Consider the following 15870-nt stretch of genomic DNA (forward strand, 5'->3'; position numbering starts at 1 on the left):
CTGACGAGCCCGTGCTGGTCGCGGCCACGGCGGCGCTGATGAGCCCGATCTGGACAGAGTTCAACCCTAGGTACATCAGGGCCTCCCTCATTGCGGCGGCGACTCGGGCACTGGTTTCCTCCTGCTGCGCGGCGGCAGAGAGGGCGGTGACGGCCGCCGCTTCGTCCCTTGCGTCTGCCACGTGCCTCTGGTCCGTTCGCTTCGCCGACTGCACGACCCACTCCGCGTCAGCTTCTTCTTCTTCTTGGGTGGCGTCGCGGTCTTGCGGGGCACAGGCGAGGCCGGCGGCGGCATCAAGGGTCGGCGCGTCATCGACCATGGCTGGGAGCGCGAGCGGGCGGGGCGTTTTGGGAAAGTGGAGGGAAATGGTGGTCGATGTGCCACCGACTGGCGGGCCAGGGGGAGGAGTAGGCGTGCGTCACACGCGTCCGTTTCGTGTTCGCGCCGACGCAAATGAGGCTTAAATTTGGGCCAGCAATGGATCGGCGGGCGGACGAAAAGCGGACGCGCGTCCGTTTGGGTCGGCTTGTTGGGACGACTTTCTGTCCGCGACGACCCAAACGGACGCGCGCGGACGAAATAGGTCGGCGCGTTGGAGTTTCTCTAAGGGACTAAAACCTGAGTGTACACTTAGCAAACATATTAGTCCTTATCAATGTCGAAATCTGAATATGTTGACTAAAACCTGAATGTACTAGAAAATGTTGACTAAAACCTGAATAACATTTGACAATGAAGGAGATGCTGTGCATTTTAGCACGTCGAGGAAGTTCTTCGGTTCCGCCAAGTTAAGAGTACATTTTTGTACATAACTTGACGAGCTGCCCGATGAGATTCCAATCTTGTATTTTTTGCACGTATGATGTTTCTTCAGGGATCTCCATGGTAGTGTCGTCAAATCCTTTTGGCGTTGCCTATTCTCCTTGAGATATCACCACAAAGGTGATTAGCAACCACTAGTGTTATTGTGTTAGACCTTGAGACAGCATCCAAACCTTCATAAACTTTCCGAAGGGAAATCACAAGTTGATCCCTCATAGGTCCATCTCGGTCATTTCACCCCCAACCCATTCATAGGTTCCAAATTATTGGAAATCCAAACAAAAAGACCTCAGAAGGTCCGTAGGAAACATGCTCGACGACTTTGAATGAACTATCGTGAGCCTATCCTAGAAGGCTCTGAATGAATGGAACATAAGGTTTTGTAAAATTCACTTATCCCAAGTTGAAGGTTCCGACCCACTCACCATTCGGATGGTACGAATTATATTGGGACCTAGGGATGTCGCTAGTGATCAATATCAAGATGTTTGGGTGGATATGTATATAGTGTCCAATTTCATTGAAACCAAACTTCACTAGCTCAAGGGTCTTGGAAGAATTCACTTGCAGGAACCGAATGAGAGTAGGACCATCTTTGGCATCATGTAATGTATGAACCACCAGATCGAAGGGTCTGAACAACACTCAAAGTAACTCGAACACTCTTTAAAGGACTCGAGGTTCCAAAGATAATGCACTCTAAAGGCTTGGGGCATGAAAAGAGGAGAGGATATGGGTGGAAGAGTGAGGGGTTTTGTGCGAGTTCTGGAAGTTTGAGTTTGAGCACTTAGCAAGAAATAACTTCTTCTCACAAAGTCCAATATCCCATGGTTTCTTTTAAGGGTGGGCATAAAAACCGACGAACCAAAGACCGAATCGATGCCAAAACCGAAAAAACCGAAAGTTTGATTTTTATTGTTCCTACAGAAAAATTCGGTTTTTAGCTATGTTAACCGAACTTAATTCCTTTGGTTAACAGGAAACCGAACATTGATGGGGACACGTGAATCTGCAGCGATGCTCCCGCGCTAGGCGGCAAAAATGACAAATTGACCTATGGACGAAACTATTTCACAAATTAAACTATGTTTGAAAAAATTTCACCCGACTGACCCTTTTGTGTAGCGCCCGACATATAGGCGTCACATTACACGATGCAATGTCTAGCTCTCAGGCGCTACACACCTAGCCAGAGCCGCATCTCAGAATGTCTGAAAAATACTAAGTCAGTGTGCAACGTTTGAGAGTTAGACACTACACTATACAGTGTAACGCCTAGTGTGTAGGCGTTGCACAGGATACGATATGCAAACCCATGCACAAAGTTAATTTAACACGCAGGAGAGGGCAAGGAAACAAGCAGACAAAAGAGCCTACAGGCAGAGGTACGACGCTCAGCATGTCTGGATGGACATGTGCTTTCATGCATGCATGCAGGAGAAAAAGTGGTATAAGTATACTAGTATAGGTAGTATATATGAACATGGTAAGTGGAGAAAATATTTGGGCCGGGTCCACACCGTGTCATGCATGCATGGGCTTGCCCTGTAGAGTGTGTCCACACCGTGACGTTGGGTGAAGTCACTGCAATGCCTACACGCTAGGCGCTACACTATACAGTGTGGCGCCTAGTTCTCAGTCGTTGCACATTGACTTAGCATTTTTCAGGTAGTTTGGAGTGCGACGCTGGATATGCGTGTAGCGCCTCAGAGCTAGGTGTTGCACAGTATAGTGTGACGCCTAATTGTCGGACGCTACACAAAAAAATTAGTTGGGTGAATTTTTTTCAAACAAAGTTCAGTTTGTCAAATAGTTTCGTCCATAGGTCAGATTTGTTAATTCTGCCGCGCTAGGCAGCCTCCGGAAAGCTTGCGGTCGCGATAAAAAGATTCCCTGCATGCAGGCCCAAACTTACAAGCAATTATGGATTTATGGGCTTCTTTTTCACGTGTGACGCTGATGTAGTACACAGCGCTGCAGTTTGATCGTTTAGTGTCGCCTCGGCCAGCCGCACAGAAAGAGGTGTATAGCAAATACGGTATAAACCGATTACCGAACCGAAAAGCTCGGTTGGTTAACCGAACTTTTGGTTAGCTCCTTTTAGAAGCTATTTTCGGTTTTTATCTTTGCTAACTGAATTTATAAAATAATCTTATCGATCCTTTCTCACAGTTTTTGAGGGGTCAAGAACATCTCTACCAACTAGGTGGACTAGAAATGATCAATACTTGAGTAAAATGTTCGTCCATCAATCTTGTCTTGAATCGTCAAAACGTAGTATGGGGGCCTAGATGCACTTTCAACCTTTATTATACGATGTATTATTTTGTAGATGTATTAGTTTTGTCTTGTATATATGCAACAATACATACACAAATATATAAGTACACTCTTTGTACAAACTGTAGATCTTCAAAGCGTTGAACAAAACCAAACTAAGATTACCTCAGATGGTTAGGTTTCACTAGTGCTCCCATTTTTCTGGATTTATTTCAGTCTTTCTAACGATGTTCGTTTAGTGGGAGGAGACGTTCCCGTCGACTACGAAGCATCTGTGGTGACTTCGTCAATCCCACGACGTAGGCTCGGTATCTCAAAGGTGCTCATAGAGGTTGTGCATGTGCATTCATAGGGGTTGTACTGTGTTAAATAAAAGTATTGAACGAAAATTTTGAAAATTGACATTACTACTCATTTTGTTTCAATCCAAACACCGAAAATAATGGAATTGATCACCAATTATATTGCTCGAGGAACTGGAATTGGTAAACAGATCCTAAGTAGAATTTTAATTATCAACTGTGTACTCACCCTCTATAGTCAAAAACCGCCAGCGCTATATCTAGCATTCAGCGAGACAGTAGAAAACCTCGTTGAAGCATCTACAGTAATTGGGTCGGCCCATCCGCACACATTAAAGGAAAAGGAGAATGAAAAAGAAGGAGAACACAGCTTCTAGTCGAGGCGATTGGAGCCGGTTTCCTCCGTTTTTTTTTTGTTTTCTTTTGTTTCTTTTCTTTTTCCTTCTCTATTTTTCATTCCTTTTTCTTCTACGTCAGCTTACATACATAGTATTACTACTATTTTCTTTTTCTTCTCCGATTTTTTCATTCTTTTAGCATTTGTTTCTTTGTTTTCTATTTATGATTTTCTTTTTTCTTTTTTTCTTATTCGGTTTTTTATCATTCTTTTTGCATTTGTTTCTTTGATTTTATTTTTTGGTTTTTTGTTTCATTTTTGTTTATTTTTCGTTTTTCCTTGTTTCTTTTGGTTTTTTCTACATTTTTTGTATATGTCTACAACATTTTTTCCAAGGCAAATATTTTTAAAAATACATGGTCAACAGGTATTCTTTGCATATTTTTAACATTTTTCAAATACTTAATTAACATTTCTAAGACCAGATAAACATTTTATGAATACATGATCAACATTTTTTCTATACAAACTTTAAAAAATTTCAAATACATGTGTGCATGCATTTCTGATCGATTATATTCATGACGTGACATGATCGATTTCCTTCTTTGCACTTAGAGTATCTCCACTCGTTCGGCCCCCCAGCGCACATGTCAGCGTTATTTCAGGCGCCCGCCCGGCGCTTTTTAGGCCCTGGGGACGATCTAGGTCCCAGCCACGCTCCCAGGTGCCGCACCCCAAGGCGCCACAAATTCAAACTTGGTCATTCCCGCTCCCAAAAAAGGCCACAAGTCTGGCAATCAATGGCCCAGTTCGGCGATCCCCTTGCCACAGTTCGGCAATCAAATGAAAAGCAAAAAAGAAAGGACGCGCAGGCAACGCATCAAACGACATTGGTGGAGTCGGCGTGCGCGGGCTGGGCGGCGTCATCGCGGCTTCTGTGCTTGGCGGCGTCGGCGCGGCTTCTGTACTGCTGGGCGTCGTGGAGGCATTATCGCTCGGGCTTGGCGGCGGCGGCGGCGTGGGCGTGGGAGTGGGCGGCGGCGGCAACGGCAGCTGGTTCAGGATGAGGCCACGCTCCACCAGGTACCACGCCTTGAGCTGCTCGTCGTTGCTCTGGAGCATGTCCGCCCCGCCCATCACGAAAGCCGGGTCGGTGTTCCTCTTCTTCCCGGCGCCTTCCGGGCGCTGAACTTCCGCCCTCCAGTCGGCGTTGGACATGCCCGGGGGCTTGGACGATGGCGCCCTCGGCTTCCTCTGCTTCGGTTGGGTGGCGGCGACAATGGTAGCATCCGCCACGACGCGGGGGGGGGGAGGGGGGCACGTACTTCTTCGGCGGCATGCCGGTCGACTGGGAGTGGAGGAGGAGGAGATTGGCGGGAGGAATGGAGAATGAGAGGAAAGCCAATGGGGGAAAGCGGGAGGAAACGGCGGGGAAAGGGCCTCCTCGGGCGCTTGGGTTCGGCTCGAGGAGACGGCTGTTGTTTCGGCCCAAACCGACGCTAAATGAGATCCTGAGGGTGCGACTGGGCCGATTTTCGGCCGTCGGCGCTTAAAAAATGCCCTGAGGGGACCGAGGGAGGCTGTTGGGGACGCGGCCGGAGATGCTCTTCTATTGATATATGGTTCGTGTGTGCCTATGGATGGATGGCATGTTGTGTTTGCCTGTTGCCGCCATGTCACTAGCATGTACTCCTAAAAAAAGATTGTTTACACCACGAAAGACTATTTCTTTACAGAGGGAGTAGTCTCCAGGCAAGTTTAGCTTGACAGACCATTTGTCTTCTTTCCTGGTGGCCGAAGAAGCTACTGAGTTTGGCGGTGGGAACTGTAAGCATATCAAATCTGATATGTATACCACGCACATATGTTACCAGGATCTATTTCACGAGTCTTCCATGACAACAACACAACCTTGGCGCCCGCCTTATAAGTAGTATGGAGGGTCATCACATCTTTAGGGAATCAAGGGGAAGTAGTGGCTACTGGCTAGGGCTACACCCCGGTCGAAAACATAGCAAAACATTTAAAAAAAATATCTCTGTATTTTTTACATCCCAGGAGCTCTGTAGCTCTGTATTCTTCACAAAGCTGATCGGATGTCATTTGGGAATCAAACTTTGCAAAGACCTGCAGCATTTGTTCATAATCATTGTCAGAAAGTTAGACAATATGGTCTACAAGTAACACTTAAGGCCGCAACAACGAAAATTACGCTAGTAAATTAGAACTAATTGGATACACTAGCACCACCTCATGATCAGAAATTACAATATGCATGATCTTTGCATTTATATTGATCTGTTATGTTCTTCCCTGCTGGACCAATATATGGTTTGTGTTTGTCTATGGCGTGTTTGCCCGTTGTGTTCACCGCGTCGCCAGCATTGTTCTGTTACTTCTGTACTGTGTTTAGCTAGATAGGTTGTTTATCTTCTTTCTTGATAGACAAAGAAGCTATAATGGGTTTGTAGGCGTGGGAATCGTAAGCATATCAAATCTGATATGCCACACATATTTTCCCAGGATCTTTTTTAAAAAATCAATAAAAATATGCAGCAAAGTCCAGCTATTTCTCTCAAAAAAAATCCAGGATCTCACTAGCCTTCTTTTCGAAACGGAGGCAAAAAATTTGCCTCATCTCATTAATAAAGAAAAAGGGTAACAAGTTGCCCGGTTAATTAATAAAGACCCGGGCGAAAACCGCTACGACACGCCCACAAGAAAGGGCACCCCGATCGACTTGGCACCGACGAGACCACACACACCATCGAGAAGAGGACACCGCCGAGGTTGCCTACAATGTCATCGTCATCACCTCTTCCCGAGCAGACGACTCCGACTTCGCCGTTGACGACCCATCAAGACCCCTTCGAACAAGTGACACACGAGAACCTCGCCGGCCAAGGGCAACACCAGCCGACTTGGCCACCCACACCAAGACACACACGCTGGAGAGAAGAAACACAAAGCCGAGGTTTTCACCAGGTGTCATAGTCATCACTCCTCCACGAGCCACCGATTCCAACTTTACCATCGAACTTCCACAAACGAAGTCCTCGTCGCAACAGACGCCGGTACCCATGTCGGCCCATGCCAAACAGTCAACCCTCGCGTAGCAACAGGCAGCTCCGACTCTGATGAGGAGCTCCGGAGAGGAGACGCGCAAGACCCGCGCCGAAGAAGATCTTCACCATCGGACCGCTCCTTCCAGATCATCGTACGCCGCTCAAATCAAGAGGCTCAAAAAGCATAGCAGCCCCGACTTCACAACAAGCGAAGACCAAGATGAAGATACTCGGACACGCCGGAGCCAAGCCCACTAACAAGGTCTTGCCACTACCAGACCATCGCTCACCAACGTCTTCGTTGCCACACAACCCGTCACACGGACCTCTCGCATCGCCGGCCACCTACCGTGATGCCGTGCAAGTCCAGCCCCGGGATCTCACTAGCCTTTCATGACAACAACCTTGCATGTTTCTCATGTGGTTATTTACCAGTATGGGTTTAGCTCACGATGTCTTTGGAAGTCCTCCGCCGAACGAGTAGTATTTCACCACGAAAGGCTTACAAGGAAATTCCACTAGTATCCTACAGACTACCCCCTCCAATCCAAATTAAGATTTAGTACTAAAGTTGTGTCAATTAATTTGGATTGGAGGGAGTACATGATAGAGGTTTAGCTCATTACTCGAATGAAACCAAGTCTACAACAAAAGACTAGGAATTACTTTATTTATTAATTGGAGGCATGTAGCTAACAGAGCAGGCCCTAAATCTGAAAGATTACAAAGTTGAAGGTATAGCTAATTAGATGCAAACACAAGTTCTCTGTATAGCTAACAGAGCATGCACCGCCCACCCATATTCAAATATTTATTTTTTAGAGATTGAGGAATAACTACTATATATCCCTCAAATATAAAGAGAAAAATTAGAGAGTGGAGACATCTTGCAGACACAAGTTCTCTGTACATGCACGCCACTAGCTCACACATAAAGAATGACAAGCACTTGGTGAGTTGTTAGAGCCAGCACTCATCTCCCCTCCCTCCCCGTAGCTTTGCCATTCCCTCCTTGTCACTTTGCTCAAAGGCTATCTCTATTCTCCAATTCTCCACCACGTACGTCCAGCGACAGTAATGGGGGGCTCGACGAACGTGAAGGAATCGTGGCCTGCCATCTTCATGTTGTTGATCCAAATTTTCACGACAGGGTTAATGTTGCTCACGAAGGTGGTGGTGGACAGTGGATCACTTGCTTGGACCTTGCTCACGTACCGCTTCTTCCTTGGCGCCATCTTGGCCATCAAACAACATTGTTACATGCGTGACAAGGAGGCAGCAGCACCAGATCATCTTAGGTAGTTGGTAGAGTTGGTTAGCTAGGATCTATCTTTATCTTCCCTTTGTAATCTTATCTCTACCTAGCTTCCTTTCCAAGATGTAATCTAAACTGTATGCGCTATCAGGGTGGTGCGCCCCTGCCTATAAACACGTACGGCGTCCCCGCGAGTTGAGGTACGACGCTTTTGCCTTCGCACATGGTAATCAGAGCCCTTCTCTTCCACGTCTAAACCCTAGAACTCTATCCAGTGCAACTATGTCATCTTCCTCTTCCTCTGGTGCCTCCCAGGCTGGTCCCAACGGCCAAGTCACGGAGAGGTTCTCCTGCACCAACTACGTCCTCTGGCGCGCGCAGATCATGCCGCAGCTGAGGGGCGTGGGTGTCTTCGGCTACGTCGACGACACGACACCGGAGCCGGCCAAGATCCTCCACACCAAGGACAAAGATGGGAAGGAATCCTCTGAGCCGAATCCCCTCCACTCCATCTGGGTTCGAGAGGACCAGCAGGTGCTCGGGTACCTGCTGAACAACCTCACCAAGGAGGTGCTCGTGCAGGTGACCGCGATCACCACGGCGCGCGAGCTCTGGGTGGCGCTGTCGGGGATGTTCTCCTCGCAGTCGCTCAGTCGCGTAAACAACATCAGAACCTCTCTGGTGAACGCCCAGAAGGGCAACAAGACCGTCGCCACCTACTTTGCTGAGATGCGGGGCTTCGCCGATGAGCTGGCCGCCGCCGGGAAACCTCTCCGGGATGATGAACTCATCTCCTACATCATGCACGGCCTCGACATGGACTACCAGCCACTCGTCTCCGCCCTCAACGCCTGCATCACCCCGGTATCCCTCGATGAGCTTTTTTCAATGCTTAGCAACTTTGATCAGAGGGTGGCGCAATACCAGGGATTAGGCGGCTTCAAGTCGTCAGCTAACGTCGCGACGCGCGGGCACGGCGGCTACGCTCGTCACTGTGGTCCTCTTCACTCCAAGGGCAAGCAAGGGAGCGGCGGCAACAACAGCGGGTCCAACTCCAGCAACGGACGGCCCAACTACACCAACACCAGGGGCCGTCGCGGCAGTTCTTCCAGGTCGCACCCGGACGCGGTGCGCTGCCAAATCTGCGGCAAACCGGGCCACACGGCGAGGGACTGCTGGTACCGGTTCGATGAGGTGAGGCCTCCTCTGAAGATGAGGAAAAGGTTACTGCTGCTGTTGACGGTTCATATGGCATCGATACCAATTGGTATCTTGACAGCGGCGCAACGAACCATCTTACCGGCGAACTGGAAAAGGTGACACTCAAGGAGAAGTATCACGGCAAGGACCAGATCCACACCGCAAGTGGTGCAGGTATGAGGATATGTCACATTGGTCATTTAGTTTTTCGTACCACACGTCGAAAATTTCATCTTAGGAAAATTTTGCATGTCCCTAGCACTGACAAGAACCTTCTATCTGTCCCTCGAATCACCCTTGATAATCATGTTTATATTGAATTTCATCCCTTCTTCTTTTTGATCAAGGATCAGGTCATGAGGAAAACTCTCTATCAAGGTAGATGTGTTCAAGGCCTTTACCCGTTGATTCCGGAGCTTCGAAGATACAATAAACAAGCTTGTGGTGCTATCAAGCTTTCGACCACACGATGGCACGACCATTTAGGGCATGCTTCATTTTCCTTAGTTGATTGTTTACTTAAAAAGAATAAGCTCCCGTTTGTTGGTGACCGCAATGTTGAAACCATTTGTGATTCTTCTCAGAAAGCAAAAAGTCATCAACTTCCTTATCCTATTTCCACTAGTGTTTCTACTCAACCATTGCAATTAATTTTTTCCGATGTATGGGGTCCTGCTCCAAGCTCTGTTGGTAGACACACGTACTACGTCAGTTTCATTGATGACTATAGCAAGTTCTCTTGGTTCTACCTTCTTAAAAAGAGGTCAGAAGTTTTTCAGGTCTTTAAAAACTTTCAAGCTCTTGTAGAAAGACAGTTTGATCGAAAGATTCTTGCTGTCCAATCCGACTGGGGTGGGGAGTATGAAAAACTAAACTCCTTTTTCCAAACACTAGGAATTTCCCACCATGTGTCATGCCCTCACGCTCACCAACAAAATGGGTCCGCAGAACGTAAGCATAGTCACATTGTTGAGGTTGGCCTTGCTCTCTTGGCCGGAGCTTCTATGCCCTTAAAATTTTGGGACGAAGCATTCCTCACTGCTGTACACATCATAAACATGCTTCCTAGTCGGGTTATCAACAATGAAACTCCCTTAGAAAGGCTTCTCCACACAAAACCAGATTATAAATCTCTTCGTGTTTTTGGATGCGCTTGTTGGCCGAATCTTCGCCCCTACAACACTCGCAAGCTTATGTTTCGCTCCAAAAAGTGTGCATTTCTTGGGTACAGTGCTCAGCATAAAGGAGTAAAATGTCTTGATGTCTCTACTGGTCGTGTCTACATCTCTAGAGATGTTGTTTTTGACGAGACAAAATTTCCTTCTGCTGATCTCCACCCTAATGTCGGCGCCTTACTTCGCAAGGAGATACTTCTCCTACCACCTCATATCTCCGGTCATGATCAAGGAGGACACGATAACTGTGATGATCATTTGTTGACTAATCCTCCTAACCATATGCATGAGCCTTGTGATGACACAGGAGATCATAGCGGCGAAAACAGCGAAGAAAATGGTGCAAACAGTGAAGAAAACAGCGCAACAGTCCATCCATATCGTATGTGTCATGGCGCAGCGGCAGGTGGATCAGCCTCGGGATCTGACGCGTCAGCCGCGGTAGGAATATCTGCCCCGGGATCCGGAGCGACAGGCGCGACAGCGCGCAGTGCTGCGACAGCGGCGCCCGTCTCCGCGTCGGCCACGCGGCCAGCTGCGGCTGGCAGCAGCGGCTCCATCAGCCCGCGTGAACCAGCAGCTGCCACGTGTCAGGCTACCGCTGGCCCGATCGGCTCATGCTTCAGGAGCCAGCCGGCTGTCTACAAGCGGCGCGGCGCGGTTCGATTGGCTGGCGCAGGACCGGACGCACCAGGCACCGTTTCCGGTCGGACGGGATCTTCTGCGCCGGATCCGCCTTCCCCACAACAGCCAGCTGCCACAGAAGATTAGCCAGCAGCGGACCCCGTCGAAACTGCTGGCGCAGGCGGATCTGCCTCGGATCAGGCACAAATTCCACCCCCTAATTCTGCCATGGGATCCTCTGTGGCGCAAAACAATGTTGCTGCACAGTAGCGCCGTACACGACTACAATCAGTGGTAACTAAGCCAATTAATTACAAGCACATAACCAAATATGGTATGATCTGTTCTACAGGTGAACCAGGTGAGCCCACCACATTTGAGGAGGCTCTTGGTGATGAGAAGTGGAGAAAAGCAATGCATGAGGAGTATGTACGTGGCACTACAGAAAAATAAAACATGGCATTTGGTTCCTCCAAACCAAGGTAAAAATCTTATTGACTGCAAGTGGGTCTTTAGGATCAAAAGGAAGTCTGATGGAATAGTTGATCGTTACAAGGCAAGGCTAGTTGCTAAAGGCTTTAAGCAACGGTATGGCATAGACTATGAGGACACCTTTAATCCAGTTGTAAAAGATGCCACCATCTGTCTTGTTTTGTCTATTGTTGTTTCCAGGGGATGGAATCTTCGACAATTATACGTACAGAACGTGTTTCTTCATGGTGTTCTGGAAGAGGAGGTTTATATGAAACAACCTCCTGGGTTTGAAAGCAAACATGCACGCTCTCATATATGCAAGCTTGATAAAGCGCTGTATGGATTGAAACAGGCTCCTAGGGCATGGTATTCTCGTCTCAGTAAAAAGATGCAAATGCTTGGTTTGTTCCTTCAAAGTCGGATACTTCACTGTTCATTTACAATAAGTCCAATACATCAATATTTGTTCTTATATATGTTAATGATATTATTGTCGCAAGTTCATCTGATGAGGCAATAACAGGATTATTGAAGGACTTAAGTACTGAGTTTGCTCTAAAGGACCTTGGTGATTTGCACTATTTCTTAGATATTGAAGTAAAGAAGCACAAGGATGGACTTCATCTCTCCCAAGAAAAATATGCAAGTGATTTGGTAAGAAAAGCTGGGCTGCAAGGTTGTAAACCTACTACTACTCCTTTGTCTAGTACAGAAAAATTGTCTCTCACAGAAGGAACACCTTTGAGTTCAGAAGACAGCACCAGGTACAGAAGTCTTGTGGGTGCACTTCAATACTTAACACTCACCCGACCTGACATTTCTTTTGCTATCAACAAAGTGTGTCAATTCCTTCATGCACCAACCACAGTTCATTTGACTACTGCAAAACATATAGTCAGATATGTGAAAGATACTTTGAGCATTGGTCTTAATTTTAGCAAGTCATACTCTACTCTTATTAGTGCATTCTCTGACTCAGATTGGGCAGGATGTTTGAATGATAGACGGTCTACTGGTGGCTTTGCAGTATTTCTTGGACCTAACCTGATTTCTTGGTGTGCCAGAAAGCAAGCCACTATTTCCAGGTCCAGTACAGAGGCAGAATACAAGGCACTGGCCAATGCTACAGCAGAAATTATATAGGTTCAATCCATCCTTAAGGAGCTCGGTGTGAAAACTGCTCAGGCTCCATGTCTGTGGTGTGATAACTTGGGTGCAACCTATCTCTCAGCAAATCTCGTTTTTCATGCAAGAACAAAACATATTGAGATAGATTTTCATTTTGTCAAAGAGAGAGTTGCTAATAAACTCCTAGACATTCGGTTCATACATTCCCAGGACCAGATTGCAGATGGGTTTACAAAAGCCTTGCCTATACGAAGCTTTGAGACTTTCAGATATAATCTCAACTTAATGAAGTTGTTATTAAGGGAGGGTGTCAAACAACATTGTTACGTGCGTGACAAGGAGGCAGCCGCACCAGATCATCTTAGGTAGTTGGTAGAGTTGGTTAGCTAGGATCTATCTTTATCTTCCCTTTGTAATCTTATCTCTACCAAGCTTCCTCTCCAAGATGTAATCTAAACTGTATGCGCTATCAGGGAGGTGTGCCCCTGCCTACAAACACGTACGGCGTCCCCTCAAGTTGAGGTATGACGCTTTCGCCTTCGCACAACTCTAATTAACTACTGTTATTTTAGCATATTTTTCTCCTTCTCATGGTTGTCATATGACAGGGAACATTTGGCAAGTAATTATCAAAATGTGTCGTGATATAGAAACATTTTGCAAATGATCATCTATTTACTTACCCTCATCACCTCATGTAGAGGGAGGTTTAAGGAGCTTACACTGAAGGTGTTCATATGGATTTTCACCAGTGCACTTGTGGGGTTAGTCATTTCGTTCACATCATCTTAGTTCGGCAATGGCTCTGATAAATATATATGCACAAAGTAGTGGTGATTGTTGCTTTCACCTTCCAGATTCACAATTCCTGGTTTCACCTACATTGGCCTCGGAGACACATCGCTAGGATGCGCGGTAAACTTCTATAACATCATACCGATTGTCGCCTTCATCCTCGCGGTCCTTTTCTGGTAAACAAGATGGAAATATAATCACAAACGCCTACTAGGAATATTGAGGCCATAGAGGAAGGAACTGCAACAACTGACTGTTTTTTCTCAGGAAGGAGCCACTAGACATGAGGAGCCTGGTGGGGAACATCAAGGTCGTCAGAACCCTGGTCGGTGTTGGAGGAACGCTGGTGATCAGCCTGTACAAGGGCAAGGTGTTGCACCTTTGGCCCACAAATATCATCGGCTACCACCCAAAGCAAGCCGGAGCTGCTTTTGGTCACCACCATGTGCGTGGAACCATCTTGCTCATCACCAGCAGCCTCAGCCTCGCTGTTTGGTACACAGTACAGGTATATAACAAACATATAAGCAACAACCCACTATTGCAAAGTCTCAAATAAATAGTATTACCTATATATCATTAATTTTGTACATGTATTTCATGCAAAATTCAACTACTCCTCCGAGGGAGTATTATCTTTTTTTAATTCTTAAGCAAAGTGTGACCAATACAGCTTAATTATATATGAGTTTGTAATGAGCAGGCTCAGATGCTAAAAATGTTCCCATACAAGTACCGGTCCACTGTCGCTACATGCTTCGTGGGGAGCATCCAAACGGCTGTCGTGGGGGTTGCCATGAACAGAGAGAAGGCAACATGGGTGCTCAAATGGAACATGAGCTTGCTCACCATTGTGTACTCGGTAAAACTATTCAGCTATTCCTTTAGTTGTGCATCAGTTCACTTTGTGGCTCTCAGTTGAAGGTCCTCATTTACATCTTGTTGCAGGCAATACTCAACATTACTACCAAGTTTGTGATGATTTTGTGGGTCGTCACGCAGCATGGGCCAACCTATCCGGCCATGTTTTGCGCCGTGACGGTGTTCTTCACTACTATTCTCGACTCGTTGCTTCTCGGCCATGATCTGTCCGTTGGGAGGTTTGCTTACCACTTCTCTCCATCCTATGTTAATAAGTGCTGATTTTGGCTAACGTTTTTAAGACCGTAGGTATATACCAAAATATGCATCGCCAATTACTAACATTATTTTCTTAAAAATTGTTGCTGAGTTTCCTTGCAATTCATAATCGATCTGTTTACATGCATGCAGTGTTCTAGGCATGTTCATGATTCTAGTTGGGCTCTATCTTTTCCTTTGGGGAAAGAGAAAAGAATCGGTACCTCCCAGTGAAGAAAATCCGAAGGAACAAATGTTGTTTCAGGGTGGAGACAAAAATGATAAAACACAAATGAATGAGCTACGGTTAAGGACAATCGAAGGCACGGGGAAACGAAGATTTATTTCGATGTTCACTCCCTTGGAGGGGAGATAGTCGCACCGTTGGAGAGGTGGGAATCCACAAAGGAAACCAACACCACATTGCATAAGAGAAACTCCAACGCGCCAACCTAAACGGACGCGCGCTTTGTCCGCTTTTTGTCCGTTTGGGTCGGCCGCCCACTCGACGTCCGCCCTATTTTTGATTTAGGTCGGTCGTGTGCCCAATGCACGCGACCCATTTCATGTCCACGCATAAATTTTAAAAGGACCGCGGTCATAGATCATGTCAGCGGCCATGCCGGCGCCATGCGAATGACCGGCATACAATGCCAGCCTCCAAAAAAGCCAGCACATGATATGTCTCCAACGTATTTATAATTTTTGATTGTTCCATGCTATTATATTATCTATTTTGGATGTTAATGGGCTTATTTATACACTTTTGTATTATTTTTGGGACTAACCTACTAACCCAACGCCCAGTGAAAATTGCTGTTTTTTTTGCCTATTCCAGTGTTTCGTAGAAAAGGAATATCAAATGGAATCCAAACGGAATAAAACCTTCGGGATATTTATTTTTGGAACAAACGTGATCCAGGGGATTTTGTGTGGATGTCATGCAACCAAGAGGAGGCCACGAGGCAGGGGAGCGCGCCCTCCACCCTCGTGGGCCCCTCGTGGCCACACCGACCTACTTCCTCCTCCTATATATATACCCCGAAAACATCCAGGAGCACCACGAAACCCTAATTTCATTGCTGTAACCTTCTGTACCCAAGAGATCCCATGTTGGGGCCTTTTCCGGAGCTCCGCCGGAGGCGGAATCGATCACAGAGGGCCTCTACATCAACTCCATGGCCCCTCCGATGATGTGTGAGTAGTTTACTTTAGACCTTCGGGTCCATAGTTATTAGCTAGATTGTTTCTTCTCTCTCTTTGGATCTCAACACAATGTTCTCCTTGATCT

General features: G+C 46.7%; 1 protein-coding gene across 1 annotated transcript; it reads left to right on the plus strand.

The window, feature by feature from the left end:
• The first annotated feature begins 7785 nt into the window (after nucleotides 1-7785).
• LOC123101801 (WAT1-related protein At1g44800-like) lies at nucleotides 7786-14955 on the plus strand. The gene is made up of 6 exons (XM_044523089.1): nucleotides 7786-8064; nucleotides 13289-13301; nucleotides 13523-13636; nucleotides 13728-13968; nucleotides 14409-14560; nucleotides 14733-14955. The coding sequence occupies exons 1-6, from the start codon at nucleotides 7887-7889 to the stop codon at nucleotides 14953-14955; spliced, it is 921 nt and encodes a 306-aa protein (XP_044379024.1). The 5' UTR covers nucleotides 7786-7886.
• The last annotated feature ends 915 nt before the right edge of the window (nucleotides 14956-15870 follow it).

This window comes from Triticum aestivum, chromosome 5A (assembly GCF_018294505.1).
Source record: "Triticum aestivum cultivar Chinese Spring chromosome 5A, IWGSC CS RefSeq v2.1, whole genome shotgun sequence".
Lineage (NCBI taxonomy): Eukaryota > Viridiplantae > Streptophyta > Magnoliopsida > Poales > Poaceae > Triticum > Triticum aestivum.

Coding starts and splice junctions, on each gene's coding strand:
- LOC123101801 (XM_044523089.1), top strand. CDS start 7,887: ATGGGGGGCTCGACGAACGTGAAGGAATCGTGGCCTGCCATCTTCATG. Junction 13,637..13,727: donor ATCCTCGCGGTCCTTTTCTG/GTAAACAAGATG, acceptor GTTTTTTCTCAG/GAAGGAGCCACTAGACATGA. Junction 13,969..14,408: donor CTGTTTGGTACACAGTACAG/GTATATAACAAA, acceptor ATCTTGTTGCAG/GCAATACTCAACATTACTAC.